Source organism: Callospermophilus lateralis, chromosome 14 (genome assembly GCF_048772815.1).
Source record: "Callospermophilus lateralis isolate mCalLat2 chromosome 14, mCalLat2.hap1, whole genome shotgun sequence".
Classification (NCBI taxonomy): Eukaryota; Metazoa; Chordata; class Mammalia; order Rodentia; family Sciuridae; genus Callospermophilus; species Callospermophilus lateralis.
The window spans coordinates 20,703,184-20,717,509 of NC_135318.1; the positions used below are offsets into that span (position 1 = coordinate 20,703,184).

Consider the following 14,326-nt stretch of genomic DNA (forward strand, 5'->3'; position numbering starts at 1 on the left):
TACCCCAGCCCCTCATTGTCTATTTTTAAGTGCTACTTAGTACATAATTTTTTAAAACTAAGGTTGTTTATTGTATAAAAGTAATAGTTATATAAGTATTCCCCTTTCACCATAAAAGAATTTTAGATGGGCTCATTTGTACTAGCTGCTGAGGAGAATAAATGCTTATAAATAATACCTACTCTCTGCTCTGGTTTAGCTTTACCAGGGCCTCTTTCAGCTACCTTCTTTCCCCCATTACCTCTCTGGGCTTTGGTTTGCTTTTCTCAGAGTTCCAGTTTTTTTTTAAGATACTTTATTATTAAATCACGGAGACTGCTTGCCAGAAGTAAAGCTCTTACCCAGGTGGACCGTGCAGGAACTGTCTCTGCAGGTGCTGTCTCCGAAAGCTCCACTTGCAGTTGTAGTACATGTAACTCATGTCAAAGTATGTGAAAGGAGGTCTAGAAATTATTCTGCTTTTGCAGATAAGCAAAGATTACATGTTATGTTTCCTGGTTTCTTTGCATCTTTTAGATTGAACTTCAGTTATTTTGTTTTAGAATTTAAAAAATATCAAAATTTAGCATGTTATAATTGAAGAATAGAAATACAGATTAAGGGCTGGGGCTGTGGCTCAGTGGTAGAGTGCTCGCCTGGCATATGTGAGGCACTGAGTTCGATCCTCAGCACCACATAAAAATAAAATATTGTGCCCTCCTATAACTAAAAAAAAAAGAAAAGAAATACAGATTAACAGAGGAAAACATTAAAATCGTCCCAAATTTGATTAACATTTAAAAGTTTATGGCTTCTTTTTATCATCTACATATATGTCTATTGAATGACTATATGAATACATCTTTATAGTCCTGTCTCTTTTTTCCTTTCTTTTACGAGGTACTGGATTGAACCTAGGGGTGCTCTACCATTGAACTACATCCCTAGCCCTTTTTTATTTTTTGAGATGGTGTCTAATAAAGTAGCCTAGGCTGGCCTGGAACTTGGGATCCTTCTGCCTCGTCCTCTTAAATAGCTGGGATTATAGGTGTGCACCACTGTGTTCAGCTCCTTGTGCATGTGCTCTCTATCACTCCTCCTCCCTTTGTCGTCCTCCCTCAAATATTTTATTTTTATGTATATGCTCTACAGCTTAAAAAAAAAAAAGAACAGAAAAATGTTTTAACAACAATGAAGCTTTATATCCAAAAGGCTTCTAAGCCTAAATGAAGCCACTTATATTTGTCAGTTTTGGGCACTTTAGAGGGTCTTATATCTTAGATGTTTTTCTATATGAAGATAAGCGTGGATTACTGAAATATATAACCTAAAGAGGTGGGTGTAAAGCTTTTGGGATATTTTCATTGGGAGTTGCAGTCCTGCAATAAAATGTTTCTTATCTTCTAGTTAAAATATACTCGCCCTGGGCTACCTACCTTCAGCCAGGAAGTACTACACAAATGGAAGACAGATATCAAGAAATATCATCGTATTCAGTGTCCTAACCAGGTAGTTCTTTCTCTTTCATTAATTCAGTAAATGTTTCTGAAGCGTCTGCTCTTGTTTTCAATTATTTATTCCTTCATAACTGTAGTGGCTTAAAACAACAGTTATTTTCATTTCTTCACAATTCTATAAATGAATAATTCTTTTTTTTTTTTTTTTGACTTTTGACAATCAATATTTCTTTATTATTTATAAGTCTGAGAGTTGACCATGGCTCTTCTAGGCTTTGTTGGGCTTGGCATGCCTGCTCACTCTGGAATGAGTTGTTCTTGTGGATGGAAGGATGAATAATTCTTGTCAGATGAGGAGGCCAGTGCTCGGACTGGAATGTCCCAGATGGCTTCTTTGCAGTTGCATTCAGCTGGGAACCTGGCCCTCCATCTGGCCTCTCTTTTTTAGCAGGATAGTTGGACTACCAGCAGGGTTCACAATGACTGTTCTAAGAACAGGAAAGCAGAAGCTGCATATCTCTAAATGCCTCATTTTAAATTTTCACAGCATTACTTTCATGGCATTGGTCAAAAACATCACAGGGCCAACCCAGACTCAGAGGGAGGGTAAATAGACTACACTTCTTGATGACAAGAGGGGCAGAGATTTTTTAGCCATCTTTAAGATTATAATCACAACTATATAAGCAATACTTAGGAAGAAATAAATAAAAGGAGTAGGAGACAAATTTGCACTACATAAAAAGGATTTTTAAAAAATCTAAACATGGAATTTTCTGTATTTTCTGTATCACAGAAAATACCAGGAAAAGAAATGGATTAAACTTTCCTGAACAATTTATTGACTTTCTTTTCTTTTTCCCTTTTTTTGGATCCACCTGTAGTCTTGGAGATCATATCCAGGGCCTCATGCATGCTAGTCAGGTGTTCTTCCACTGCACTATATTGGCATTCCTTGTTTTTCTTTATGCATTTGTGACTCACATGTGGATTCATTTTGTGTTTGTTTTGGGGCACTGTATATTGATCTTCTAAATGTACAGTTGATCATATAAATGGCCAGATTGCTAAGAGAAGGATGTTTTTGGTGTAGCCTTCACCTTATTCTTTTCTTTTTCAGGGTTGTGAAGCTGTCTACAGTAGTGTATCTGGCCTTAAAGCTCACCTGGGCTCTTGTACATTGGTTTGTATTTTTTAAAATTAATATCTTAATATATCCTTTAAAATAGTCTGACATGGAAGAGAACTCAGTTTAGGTGAACAGCTAGTCATCCTGTTTACTGTTATCTTCAGAGGCTGCTTTAAAGGCTTCTGTGTTGCAAAGATTCTTGGTCTCATATTGGATGGGATTCCAGGGTATGCCCAAGACACAGAGAAGGCCAACATAACTGTACGCCGAACTAAATAAAGGAATTTGGAGAAAAATACATGAGTTCTGAGTCCCTACCAGAGATTCCCTCTGAGCGTCTCCCACACTGGACCTGTTCTATCTTATTGGACCTTAACTTTCTGGGGAAAAAAACTATATGTACTTATCTGGATTGGTGAAGAACTTCCAAACCTATTTGAACTATATGGCCTCTGGGGATGGGAGATGGGATAGGGTGTCAGACTAACAGCCATTCACCTCACTGCATCTTTTCCATGTTGACCCAGGTGTCCTACAACCCATGAGCCATGGGAAATGCTGCCACTTTCCAATCTCATTCAGAAGTATCTCCTCACACAAAATGAGCACCATCTGAAGCTTCAGGAGGGGAGAGAAGTCTCAGTTGAAGTCAATAAGGGAGTTGTAGGCATCCCAACCAGATCTGTCCAGGAATGCTTAGGAGTTTGTCATCTTGATCCTAGTTTTTGAGTCCTTAAACTAGGCATTATGGATGGTATTCTTCTAATTCTGGATTTCCAAGGCACAGTTTGCAGCAGTGGATTATAGTGGGAAGAATGGCATATTGGGCTTCTGGTGAACTTGGGGAGTTTGCTCATTTGGGGGAAGAACAAAAGAATCTGAAAGTGAAGTGAAAGGAACCTGAGAAAGTACAAAAATGTGGCATGGTACATAATATAGAAGTAGAAAGACATCAGGTCTTATTGAAGTTGGGGTAGGTGTTTGTATAGAATTGCATTAGGACAGATTTGCATTGGTGAGAGTCTAAGTTGGTTTTCCTAAACATACTGCTGTTTTGGATCTTTTCCTTTGCTCTAATAATATCCCCCTTTTCATCTCTAACAATCCCTGCACATAATCCAGGTGTGTGTTCCTGAATTTACCAATAACTTTATTTTCTTTCTCTTTTGGAAATAGGGAAACTTTGTGGCTGGAAAATACAAGTGTCTTCTATGTCAGAAAGAATTTGTGTCGGAGAGTGGTGTCAAGTATCACATCAACTCTGTCCATGCTGAGGTGAGGTCTCTGCTTTCCCATAGTGGTTTTGTAATCCTATGGACCTGATATGTAAGCCGCAAGAGAGGTGGACTTTGTCCCTGATTTTATGATCTAGGACTGTCAAAAGAAAGTAACTACGGTACCACTGAGACACTAAAGCTAAAATACTCTCTAAAATTAGACATAATTGTGTTTTTCTATGAAAATATATGAAATCACTATAATTGAGAGCATCCTTAAGCTCTTCTCTTAAATCCAGACAGATCAGGAATTGGGGAACTATGCTGAATTTACATGTTTGACATTATTGTTTCAAACAAGCTCCATACATACTGTTATGCTTTCAGGTATTCTAATGTCTATTAGCAGCCTATTTTTCTATTTATTTATTTTGTGGTGCTGGGAATCGAACTCAGGCCTCATTCATGCCAGGCAAGCACTCTACCACTGAGCCACATTCCCAGCCCTAGCAGCCTATTTTTAATGCTGTTCAATATACTGCATAAAACAGCTATAAAGGAGGACTAAGGTTGTGGCTCAAGTGGTAGCGTGTTTGCCTGGCATGCGTGCGGCCCGGGTTCGATCCTCAGCACCACATACAAACAAAGATATTGTGTCCGCCGAAAACTAAAAAAAAAATAAATAAATATTAAAATTCTCTCTCTCTCTCTCTCTCTCTCTCTCTCTCTCTTTAAAAAAAAAAACACAAAAAAACCAGCTATAAAGGATTATTGCAGATTCCATATATCATGTTAAGTGTAAATGATTCTTTTGATATGTATCTCTAAAAGATAAAAATTTTTAAAAACATATATCCACAAACATCAGTATGCCTAAGAAGAGTTACAGTGATTCTTTAGTATCTTCATATATTGAGTCATTATTTAAATTTCCCATAATTGTCTTGTTTTTTCCCTTCAGAATTGGCTTATTCAAATCAAAATCTAATATTTGGTCCATATACTGCAATTTTTTGCTTTTATCTAGAGCATTTGCTATTGTAATAGAAATGGATTGTGAGCCATGTATATAAAGTTTTTTAGCAGCTGCATTAAAAAATATATAATTAAAACAGGTAAAATTAATTTTAATACTTTATTGAATCCAGTATATCCACAATATTATTTTTAACATGGTCATCAATTAATAAATTATGAATGAGATATTTTCATTTTTTTCATGCCAAGTCTTGAAATTTGGTGTAAATTTTTCATTGAAAGATTATTTCAATTTGGACTGACCACATTTCAAGAGCTCATTAGCTACATGTGGGCAGTAGCTGTTCGACCATGCAGGTCTAGAAACTTTTTTCTGGTTGCCATTTAATGGTTGGAGAAACTAGATCATTCATATTCTGGATTTTGCTGATTGCATCCTCTGGTGGTATTCTTCTATCCTAGCTGTTTCATATGAATTGATAGATCTGGAAGATTGATGACATCACTGATTAGATTCAGTTCTTTTTGCATTCTTTTACATTTTGGGCAAGAATACTTTCTAATTTGATTTCATATCCCTTACCCATTAATTTTTTTAATATTTATTTTTTAGTTACAGGTGGACACTATCTTTTTAAAATTTTTTATTCTAATTTGTTATATATGATGGCAGAATGCATTATAATTCATGTTATACTTTTAGAGCACAATTTTTCATATCACAATATCTTTATTTTATGTGGTGTTGAGGATCTAATCCAGTGCCTCACGCATGCTGGGTGAGCGCTCTACCTCTGTGTCACAACCCCAGTCCTACCCATTAATTTTTTAAACTGAAGCTCAGAGAGGTTAAGTAACTTGCCTATAGTTACATAACTAAAACAGAACTGGGAATTGCACTGAGGAGCACTGGCTGCATAGTTCATGTTCTTGGCTGGTGTGGTGGTGCATGCTTGTAATCCCAGCAGTTTGGGAGGCTAAGGTAGGAAGATTGCAAGTTCAAAGCCACCTCAGCAATTCAGTGAGGTCCTAATCAACTTAGTGAGATCCTGTCTCAAAAGGAAAAATAAAAAAGGCTAGGGATGTGCCTCAGTGGTTAAATGCCCACATTCCTCTGTGGCCCACCCCACCCACACCACAAAAAAAAAAAAAATCATGTTCTTGTTCACTACACTGTCATGAAATAAAAATCTTCTATGGCTCAGTGCTTTACATCTCATCATGAGATTTATACAAAAGAATGAAATGGGTGGGATGATGCTCAATAAAAAGACTTTGTAGATCATTTATTAAAACTACCCAGAATTGGGGCTGTAGCTCAGTATCAGAATGCTTGCCTAGCACGTGTGAGGCACTGGGTTCGATCCTTAGCATGGCATAAAAATAAACAAATAAAATAAAGGCATGCTGTCCATCTACAACAACAACAAAAAGTATCCAGAATCATGTATTAGGTTTCTTCAATTTAAAATATAAAGTTCTGGGGTTGTAGCTCGGTGGTAGAGTACTTGCCTCCCACACATGAGGCCCTAGGTTTGATCCTCAGTACCACATAAACATAAATAAATAAATAAATAAAAATAAAGGTATTGTGTCCATCTATAACTAAAAGAATATTTAAAAAAATAAAATATAAAGTTCTAAGGTATGACTCTGTATGCCTGTTTCTTCTTTACTATTTTATGCCCTAACCACGCTTTTTCTTTCATTCTTCCTATACCCCTTCTATATGTTCTTTCTGTGTTTCTCACTAGATGACTTTTCTGTTCTGCCTCTCTAGGATTGGTTTGTTGTAAATCCAACAACCACCAAAAGCTTCGAAAAGCTGATGAAGATAAAGCAGCGGCAGCAGGAAGAAGAAAAGCGGAGGCAGCAGCACAGGAGCAGAAGGTCTCTTAGAAGGCGGCAGCAGCCTGGCATTGAGCTTCCTGAAACTGAGCTGAGTCTTAGAGTAGGGAAGGATCAGAGGAGGAATAATGAGGAACTGGTCGTGTCGACCTCCTGTAAGGAATCAGAGCAGGAGCCAGTGCCCGCACAGTTCCAGAAAGTAAAGCCCCCAAAGACGAATCATAAACGAGGAAGGAAATAGGCAGTCAGTGAAAGTGCTCCTAGGAGAGTGAATGTGATGCTCTTGTCACAGGGAACTATGTGGGGAGGCCTGAGTGGTGGGGCTGAGCGAAGATGCTTTCAGCTATTCGTGTAAGGCTGTGACTTTCTCAGCTCCTTTCTCCTGTGTAAATTTCATTGTCTTCTCTACTAACTCACTTTCATTCTCCCTCTTTCCCCTTTTAGTAGGTTTTCCTACTATTCCTCTTTGGCGTCCTCTTGTTTTTCTCTTCTTTTGCCCAAAGAGCTCCCTCTTAAGGCCAAGTATATGCCCCTCTTGCCCTATTCAAGATTAAGAAACCTGTTTGGTTGTCTTTTCCTTCCTGGGGTTCTTGGAAGCTCCATTGATTTAGTAGCCATTCCATCATCTAGCTTATAAAACAATTCCAAACTAATTTTTTAAAACCATACTGGTTTATCATTTTGTATTTGTGATATTGTTATAGAAGCTAGAACTGTTGTCACTTATATAGTAGGTTACCCTGTCCTCTTGGGAAGCAAAACTTTATGGAGGCTGTTGTGTGTCCTCAGTATGGTTTTAGGATTGAAAGTAAGAAAAGGACTTAGCAAGAAAAAGCTAGAACCTCCCTCCACTGGTTATACTGGGAAATCTTTCTACCAGGTAGCAGTGACTAACTAGACCCACAGGCATGAAAAGCAGCCTTAGGAATAATGTGGCCCAAACATTAAAATGACTAGAAAGAAAAAAGTAGAAGCAATAAATACTGCTCCAAACTTTCTGGGGCCTGAAGTCTCATCTGTTGTAATGATGCCCTCCTGAAGCTTGCTTTTGCTCCCTTGATTCTAAGGATTGAGAAATGTCAAAATGCCCCTGACACAGTAGCCTACTGCTCCTGGTAATGCCATTAAGATTGGAAATCATGGTGCACATTCCTTCTGCCCTGGATTTTACCTCACTTGTTAGTCTATAATCCTGCTAAGTCCTCATCCATTCCTTTAGACAACCCTGTGTCTGAATTTTCTGAGAATATTGTCCTTCTACCCTCTTTTATATATGAAGTTCTATCCTCTTTATATTCTGACACTTTGACACCAGATGTAGATATTAATCTGGAGCTGGAAAGTAAATTTCTTTTTCTGTACCTCATACTTACCTGGTAATGTTTAATGGACTCTTCCCCTTTGAGGGTGGCTTTCTCTGGAGCATTGGTTAGAGCAGTATTGTCGTGTTTCTGGATTCTCTTTCCCCTTTTGCGTAAAATGTTGGTCTTATATATTCTTGCCTATTTTGTGGCATATGCCACTTAAAAAATTAGACTTGATGTGGATGAATACTACCTTTCAAATTCTGAAGGCTATTACCACCCTTTAACTCTGTTGTTTGTGCTCCTCTGAATAGCTTTAACATGTGGGCTTTTGTGAAGACCACTTTCAAACAAGGGAGCATTGAAACCTGAATTAGATACTGCCAGAATAGATAGTTTTGAAACAAGTGAAGGAAATGGAATGTCTACACTACATTTTTATTGGTAGTTGCATCCTTAAAACCTTTCAGTAGATGAGGGTTGTCAGGGAGGAGAAATGAAGAAGCTATGTTAATTTCTGGTGAGTAAGACTTGGGGAATGTTTGGCAATGACAAAAGAAATAAATGCTCTCACTTAGAATGATGTTTCCAGTTGTTTTTTGATTTCGACCTGGACCTGCTGCTTGACTCTTTGCTGGTGCTGTATGTGGGGCTAAGAAGATGGCTGGAGGTGGGGATGAGTCTGAAATAAGTCCATATGCAATTATCTCAGTAGTTCTATAACTCCTCAAATGAAGAATTTGAGGCTAAAGTGAAATGATACAGGAAATATATTGTCCTGTTTCATCCAGGCCCCTTGTAGCACTCCTATTCTGTTTGCTTCTCAAGGTTGAGGATCAGCAGCAGTCAATATAGATCATCTCATTACACTACTCAGTTTTTTTAAAAAAATTCATTACAGTAACTAAGTTTGGTGGTATTGAGTATATCTAGGATGTTTAGTAGTATAAACTTTCATGCTCAATTTTGGAGTGTTAATTGGCCTAATCACTTTGAAAATGATTTGACAATATCTAGTAATAATATAATCCTGAGGCTGAACAGCTTCGGTCCTGGACATATATCGAGAAATTCGTTTTGCTCACTTTAGCAAGAGAGTTGAACAAGGTTGATTATTGCAGTACTGTTTACAATAGAGAAATATTGAAAATGTGTATCAGACTACCTATCCACCTAAATCTGCTCTCATCTTCTGAAGTTATAGGCCTGTAGAAAAAATGTCTAGACTGCTTTTTCCACTTTCCTGTCTTCTGGCAGTAAAGGGCTTGCCAGTTGAGTTCCCTCTGTGGAATGAGAGTGTAAGTGATAGGTATCACCTTCCAGGCTAGCAGTTTGAAGACAGTAAGTGTACCTCTAAGCTCCCTTTCCCCTTCTGCTATCTAGACACAGATGATGTTGGGGAGAGCAAAAAATGGAAGATAGTTGACTCCCTGAGTCACCCTGTGAAGGAGAATCATTTGCCAACCAAGAACATTTATCTGAGACTGTTATGTAAGCAAGAAATAAATGTGTATTTGAGACATTATACATTCTTGGGTCTTTTTGTTAGTCTACTATAATATATAACCTTGTCCATCAAGAAGATGGATAAATTGCAGGGCACAGTGGAATGCAAGCTATAAAATTAGCAGGGGCTTCTTATTATGAATAATTATCTCAAAAGTGATGTCTGGTTAAAATAAGTTACAGATACTTTGTACTGATTACATAAGGTTTAAAAACATGGAAAACAATATTCTACAGTATTTATTGCTATAAATATGAAAACATGCACAGGAATGTTAAACACTATATTTGGGATAGTGTTTCTGGAATCTAGAGGGACTTCAACTGAATTTGTAATTTAAGGTAGTGACTTGCAGCTTTCTATATATATATATATTTTTATATTTCTGTAATATTTAAAAGATAGTTGATACCAAAAAGAATACTGTATTCTACCTCCTCTTTGTTAATTTTTTTTTTTTTTTTTTTTTTTTTTTTGTGGTGCTGGGTAATGAACCTTACCACTAAGCTACATCCCCAGCCCTTTCTTTATTTGTAATTTTTGAGATAGGGATCACTAAATTACCTAGGCTGGCCTTGAACTTGTTTTTTTTTTTTTTGGTACCAGGTATTGAGCCCAGGAATGCTTAACCACTGAGCTACATCCCTAGCCTGTTTTTTTTTTTTTTTTTTAATTTTGCAACAGGATCTCATTAAGTTGCTCACGGCCTCACTTAAATTGCCGAGGCTGGCTTTGAACTTATGATGCTCCTGCCTCCGCCTCCTGAGCTACTGGGATTACAGGTGTGAGCCACTGCCCTGGCTTCTTGTGATCATCTTGCCTCAGCCTTCCAAGTATTATGGGATTATGGACAGTGCCACTGTGCCCAGCTTATTTCCTTCTTAAAAGGGAACCCTTAAGAAATTTTACTTCCGTTTTACTTTAATCTTTGATTTTCTTTCACCCTCTAGTCACTTCTTACCCAGCAAAAGGTACCACTATGTATCCAGAAGCTGCAGCCCAAAACATACTTTTTGTCTCTTAATAGCTTCATCTTCTTTTGCCTATATTCTTTAATCATTCCCCAACTATACTTGGGCCACATGCACCTTTCTGTTCTTTGTACTTGATAAGATTTTTCTGATTTTAGGGCCTCTGAATCACTTTACCTCTGCCTGGAATGTTTTCTTCCCCAGTTGTTTGCACTATAGACTTTGTTTTATCATTCAAGTCAGCCTAATTTTTATCGGACACTTTGTATAATATAATCACCCTGTTTAATTTTCCTCAGATAAAAAGTAGATTGACATCTTAGTTGGCCAGACTACTGCTCACATTGGGGTATGAATTTCAAAGTATTTTACTAGGTTAGATTCACCCTTACATGTCAGACCCTTGTTCTGAAAGGAATGGCCACGGACAATATATTAAATCCATTCTCTGGAATGATAATAAATTAAAATACTGAGATCAGATGGAAGTTACCCACTCCTGAATGAAGATACTCAGGACTGCAATGGCAGAAGTGAAATTAATAGCAGAATAGTATAAATGCAAGATCCTAATAAGTATTTTCTAACTATCAGCCTGAGAGATATGTCTTCCTTTTTTTTTTTTTTTTTTTTTTAATATTTTCTAGTTGTCAGTGAATCCTTTCCTTTAAGTGCGGTGCTGAGGATCGAACCCAGAGCCTCACATCTGCCAGGCAAGTGTTCTACCAGTGAGCCACAACTCCAGCCCCTTCCTGGGGTTTTTACATCCACAGAAAACAGAGCTTTCAATTTGTCTTGAATCCCATGCCTACAAGTTCAGACTTTCTGTATTTTGGCTCACAAGTAGGGATATTTAGGTGAAGGCAACTACATGTGTCTAAAGACCTAATTTCTGAATTAAAACTAGTTTTATTATTTGCACACTAGTATAAATAAGACATAGAAGTGGAAAATAAGAGTGATGAGGTAAAAAAAGTCCAGTTATTGGAATAATAAAAATCAGTATATAAATTATAAGTAGGCTTTTAATTTTAGTAAAAACATTGTTTAATAATAAACTACATACTTAATAAAATGTTAAAACCAGAAGTTAAAGGCATATTAAGGGAGAATTTTTTAAAATTTAATTTTAAATGAATTTATTTTACATATGAATGAACCCCAAAACTCAGAAATTTTGAAGTTTTTCTGGAAAATATAAAGTTGATTATATTTTCCATTAGAGAAGCAATGTTAAAATATGGGATCATACTCATATGTGCAAGGATTCACATTTCAATAAATCACTGGTCTAGCCTCAGTCAAATGCAAAAAATACAATTCCTCTAAATGAAAGTGTATACTAATTTAAAATAAGAGTCCTAGTTCTAAATGAGCATAAATATATGGAACCATACACATTACAAAGGAACTTTGTGTACCACAAAGTACATATGTAAGAAAAAACACTTGACCTGAAATACTTAGAATTTTTGTTATCTTTAGAATTTCAAATGCTGCTACAGAAAATAAATGGAACAAGACTCAAAAAAGAAAAAAGGTATCCAAATATCTTAATACTTTTAAAGCAGTATTTTAAATTAGTCTTTTAAGGTAGTTGTATTTTTTGTATTTATGACAGACTGAGGCTAGACCAGTGATTTATTGGACTGTGAATCCTAGAACAGAGTATGATCCCATATTTTAACATTGTTTCTCTACAGGAAAATATATTCAACCTTGTTTTAGAAATTGTAGTGATGAGAAATATCAAAATGATTTTCCATAATGGATATTTTAGCCTAGTAATCTGCAATCCAAAAGCCTTCCTAGTAAGTTTATGTAGTAACTAAGAGTATTTGCTCCAATTCTTATTTCATGTTATTTTAGGAATTACTTTGGATTTAATTCTTGCTTTGGTGCTGATAGGGCTCAATGTGGTCTTTGTAGCACCTTCTTCTTTTGGGCACCAGTGAGGCCTTGCTTGCAGTCTTTGCTTCCCTCTGATTAAGCATTCCTGATACCACTGTTCCTGCTCCAGCTGCTGCTTCTGCTTTTCTAACTGGCTTTGAGCAGCCTTCAACTTCTTGGATACCTCAAGTAGCTGCAGTAATTCCTCCTGTAATTGTAGGTTCTCTTTGTAGACCCCACGGCAGAATTCAAAACTAGACTTCTGTGCTGTGGACTCCAAGGTCTGTGCCTTAATCAATTTTTTTCTCTCTCCTGACTGCTTCTTGTATGGATCAGTCAGTTGCTTCTCCAGGAGTGCTTTTTGCTGGAGGAACTGCAAGTGTGCTTTCTGGTCCTTTAGTGGTGTTTCAGCTTTGATTTTCGCTTTCTCCTTTTCTAAGGACTCTATTCTCATGTCCTGTTTCTCCTTTATTTTTGAAATGTTCTTCAAGGCCTTCAACTGCTCTTTTAAATTGGCTTGTGTCTTTTTCCCCTGCAGTTGTTGTGCTTTAAGGTCTGAAGTTTGCTTTGCATATTTGGAGGATAATTCTTGTCTCCTTTTTTCTATCGCTCCACATTTTTGAAAATACTCCTTCCAGAGGTCTTCATGTAGCTGTCTACAGAGCTTATTTTTCTGGGCTAGGTATTCCAGAAAGAATTTGCTGTCAGCTTCAACAAGTAACTTTTCCTTGTGTAGTGCTCTGCATTCCTCCAGTACCAGGTCCCTGCGGATTTGAACTTCTTCCATTTCCTTGTTTAGCTTCTTCAGTGCCAACACTGTCTTTCCTTTAACCCTTTTCTCCCACTTTGTTAGCTTGTCTGTTGTGAAAAATTTATGTAACATACTTAGATACGCTGATGTATGAGGACTCATGTGGGTCTCAGCAAACCTGAAGAACAAATGAGACATTTGTCAGTTCTTAGTGACAATTTAGGAAATAAAAATAAACAAATCCCCACACAATTGTCCTTTATACCTAAAAAAAAAAAAAAAAAAAAAAAAAAAAAACCAACTCTTCCAGCACCTATTATATTCCAGACACTATGCAGGTTATGGAGGAAACAACTAAGTGTAGAGATCAGTAATGTAGCTTACAATCCTCAGAGATGTAACTCCCTACAGTCCCGGGAGGTATTAGGTCAATTTTAAAAAGGAGAAAACAGGTTCAGGAGTGTAAGTGATTTGCCCAAGACTTAATGCTTAAGTTAGCAAGTGGCAGAGCTTGGATTTGAAATACTGATCTTAGGAGTTATAGAACACTGTAGAAGCTACAAAGGGTCAAAGAAACAGACGGTTTGATGGGACTATGAATAATTTTCTCAGCTCTTTGATCATATTTCCCGTTTCCAAGAGCCCTTCCGTGCAAACGAAGCTACCTCTCTGTATAGCTACCTGCTCCCGGAATCCAAGCGTTCACTAGGGCAACTCTGTAATTCAGTGAGGGTGACTGCGGAAGATCGAGCGCTAGTGTCAAGGGTCCGGCGCGGCTGGAAGCTTTCATATACTGGAGGTTCTCGTGATCGTTTCTTTCGGTGGTCAATGAGACTCTGCTGTACCCGGCAACTCCGGAGATCGCACACTGCCATACTTGTGGCTGGTACAGATATTAGCAGTTTAAGCACCTCAGGGGACAAATGAGGCCTAGCAGCCGCCCCTCTAGCAGTTTGGTCTCCCCCTGCTTTGGGGCAGAAAAAGAGGTGCTCGCTTCTCGTTTTCGAACACCGGGAGTCCTGCCCGTGAGATGCCATCTCCTCTAGCCCTCCTGGGACTAGGGCTGTGCCCCTCTCAGTTCCTACTCGACGACTTCAGTGCACTCTTCCTGGCTACCTCCAGCCCTCCTCTAGTTTGTCCAGCGTCCCCACCTCCCCGCCATTGTCATTAGTTGGCTCCAGCAGGGTCGGACGCACAGACACACTCCCGCCTTGGCCCAGCACCTCAGCCCTCGGTTTTCAGCGAATTGGATTCTTTGCACAATCGCAGTCTCGAACCTCGCGGAAGACTCTCTA

The 14,326-nt window shown here is 37.9% G+C and overlaps 2 protein-coding genes across 3 annotated transcripts in view; one reads left to right on the forward strand and one right to left on the reverse strand.

Annotated features, from left to right (window-relative positions):
* The window catches only part of Znf512 (zinc finger protein 512), a 32,565-nt gene extending 24,073 nt beyond the window's left edge, over nt 1-8,492 (forward strand). For both annotated transcript variants that reach the window (XM_076832689.2, XM_076832691.2), the window contains exons 11-14: nt 1,387-1,488; nt 2,557-2,619; nt 3,742-3,840; nt 6,541-8,492. In XM_076832689.2, the coding sequence (XP_076688804.1) occupies nt 1,387-1,488; nt 2,557-2,619; nt 3,742-3,840; nt 6,541-6,849 (573 nt within the window). In that variant the 3' untranslated portion in view covers nt 6,850-8,492. The remainder of the gene's footprint in view (nt 1-1,386; nt 1,489-2,556; nt 2,620-3,741; nt 3,841-6,540) is intronic.
* A 3,139-nt stretch (nt 8,493-11,631) lies between these two features.
* Ccdc121 (coiled-coil domain containing 121) lies at nt 11,632-14,266 on the reverse strand. The gene is made up of 2 exons (XM_076833411.2): nt 13,713-14,266; nt 11,632-13,209 (listed from the first exon to the last, which is right to left on the reverse strand). Exons 1-2 carry the CDS (start codon nt 14,066-14,068, stop codon nt 12,246-12,248), a joined length of 1,320 nt encoding a protein of 439 aa, XP_076689526.2. The 5' UTR covers nt 14,069-14,266; the 3' UTR covers nt 11,632-12,245.
* Between the last annotated feature and the right edge of the window lie 60 nt (nt 14,267-14,326).

Excerpts from the sequence above, each read along its gene's own strand:
- Ccdc121 (XM_076833411.2), bottom strand. The coding sequence starts at position 14,068 with ATGGCATCTCACGGGCAGGACTCCCGGTGTTCGAAAACGAGAAGCGAG. Across the intron at positions 13,210-13,712 it reads CGCTTGGATTCCGGGAGCAG|GTTTGCTGAGACCCACATGA; the intron begins GTAGCTATACAG and ends TTTGTTCTTCAG.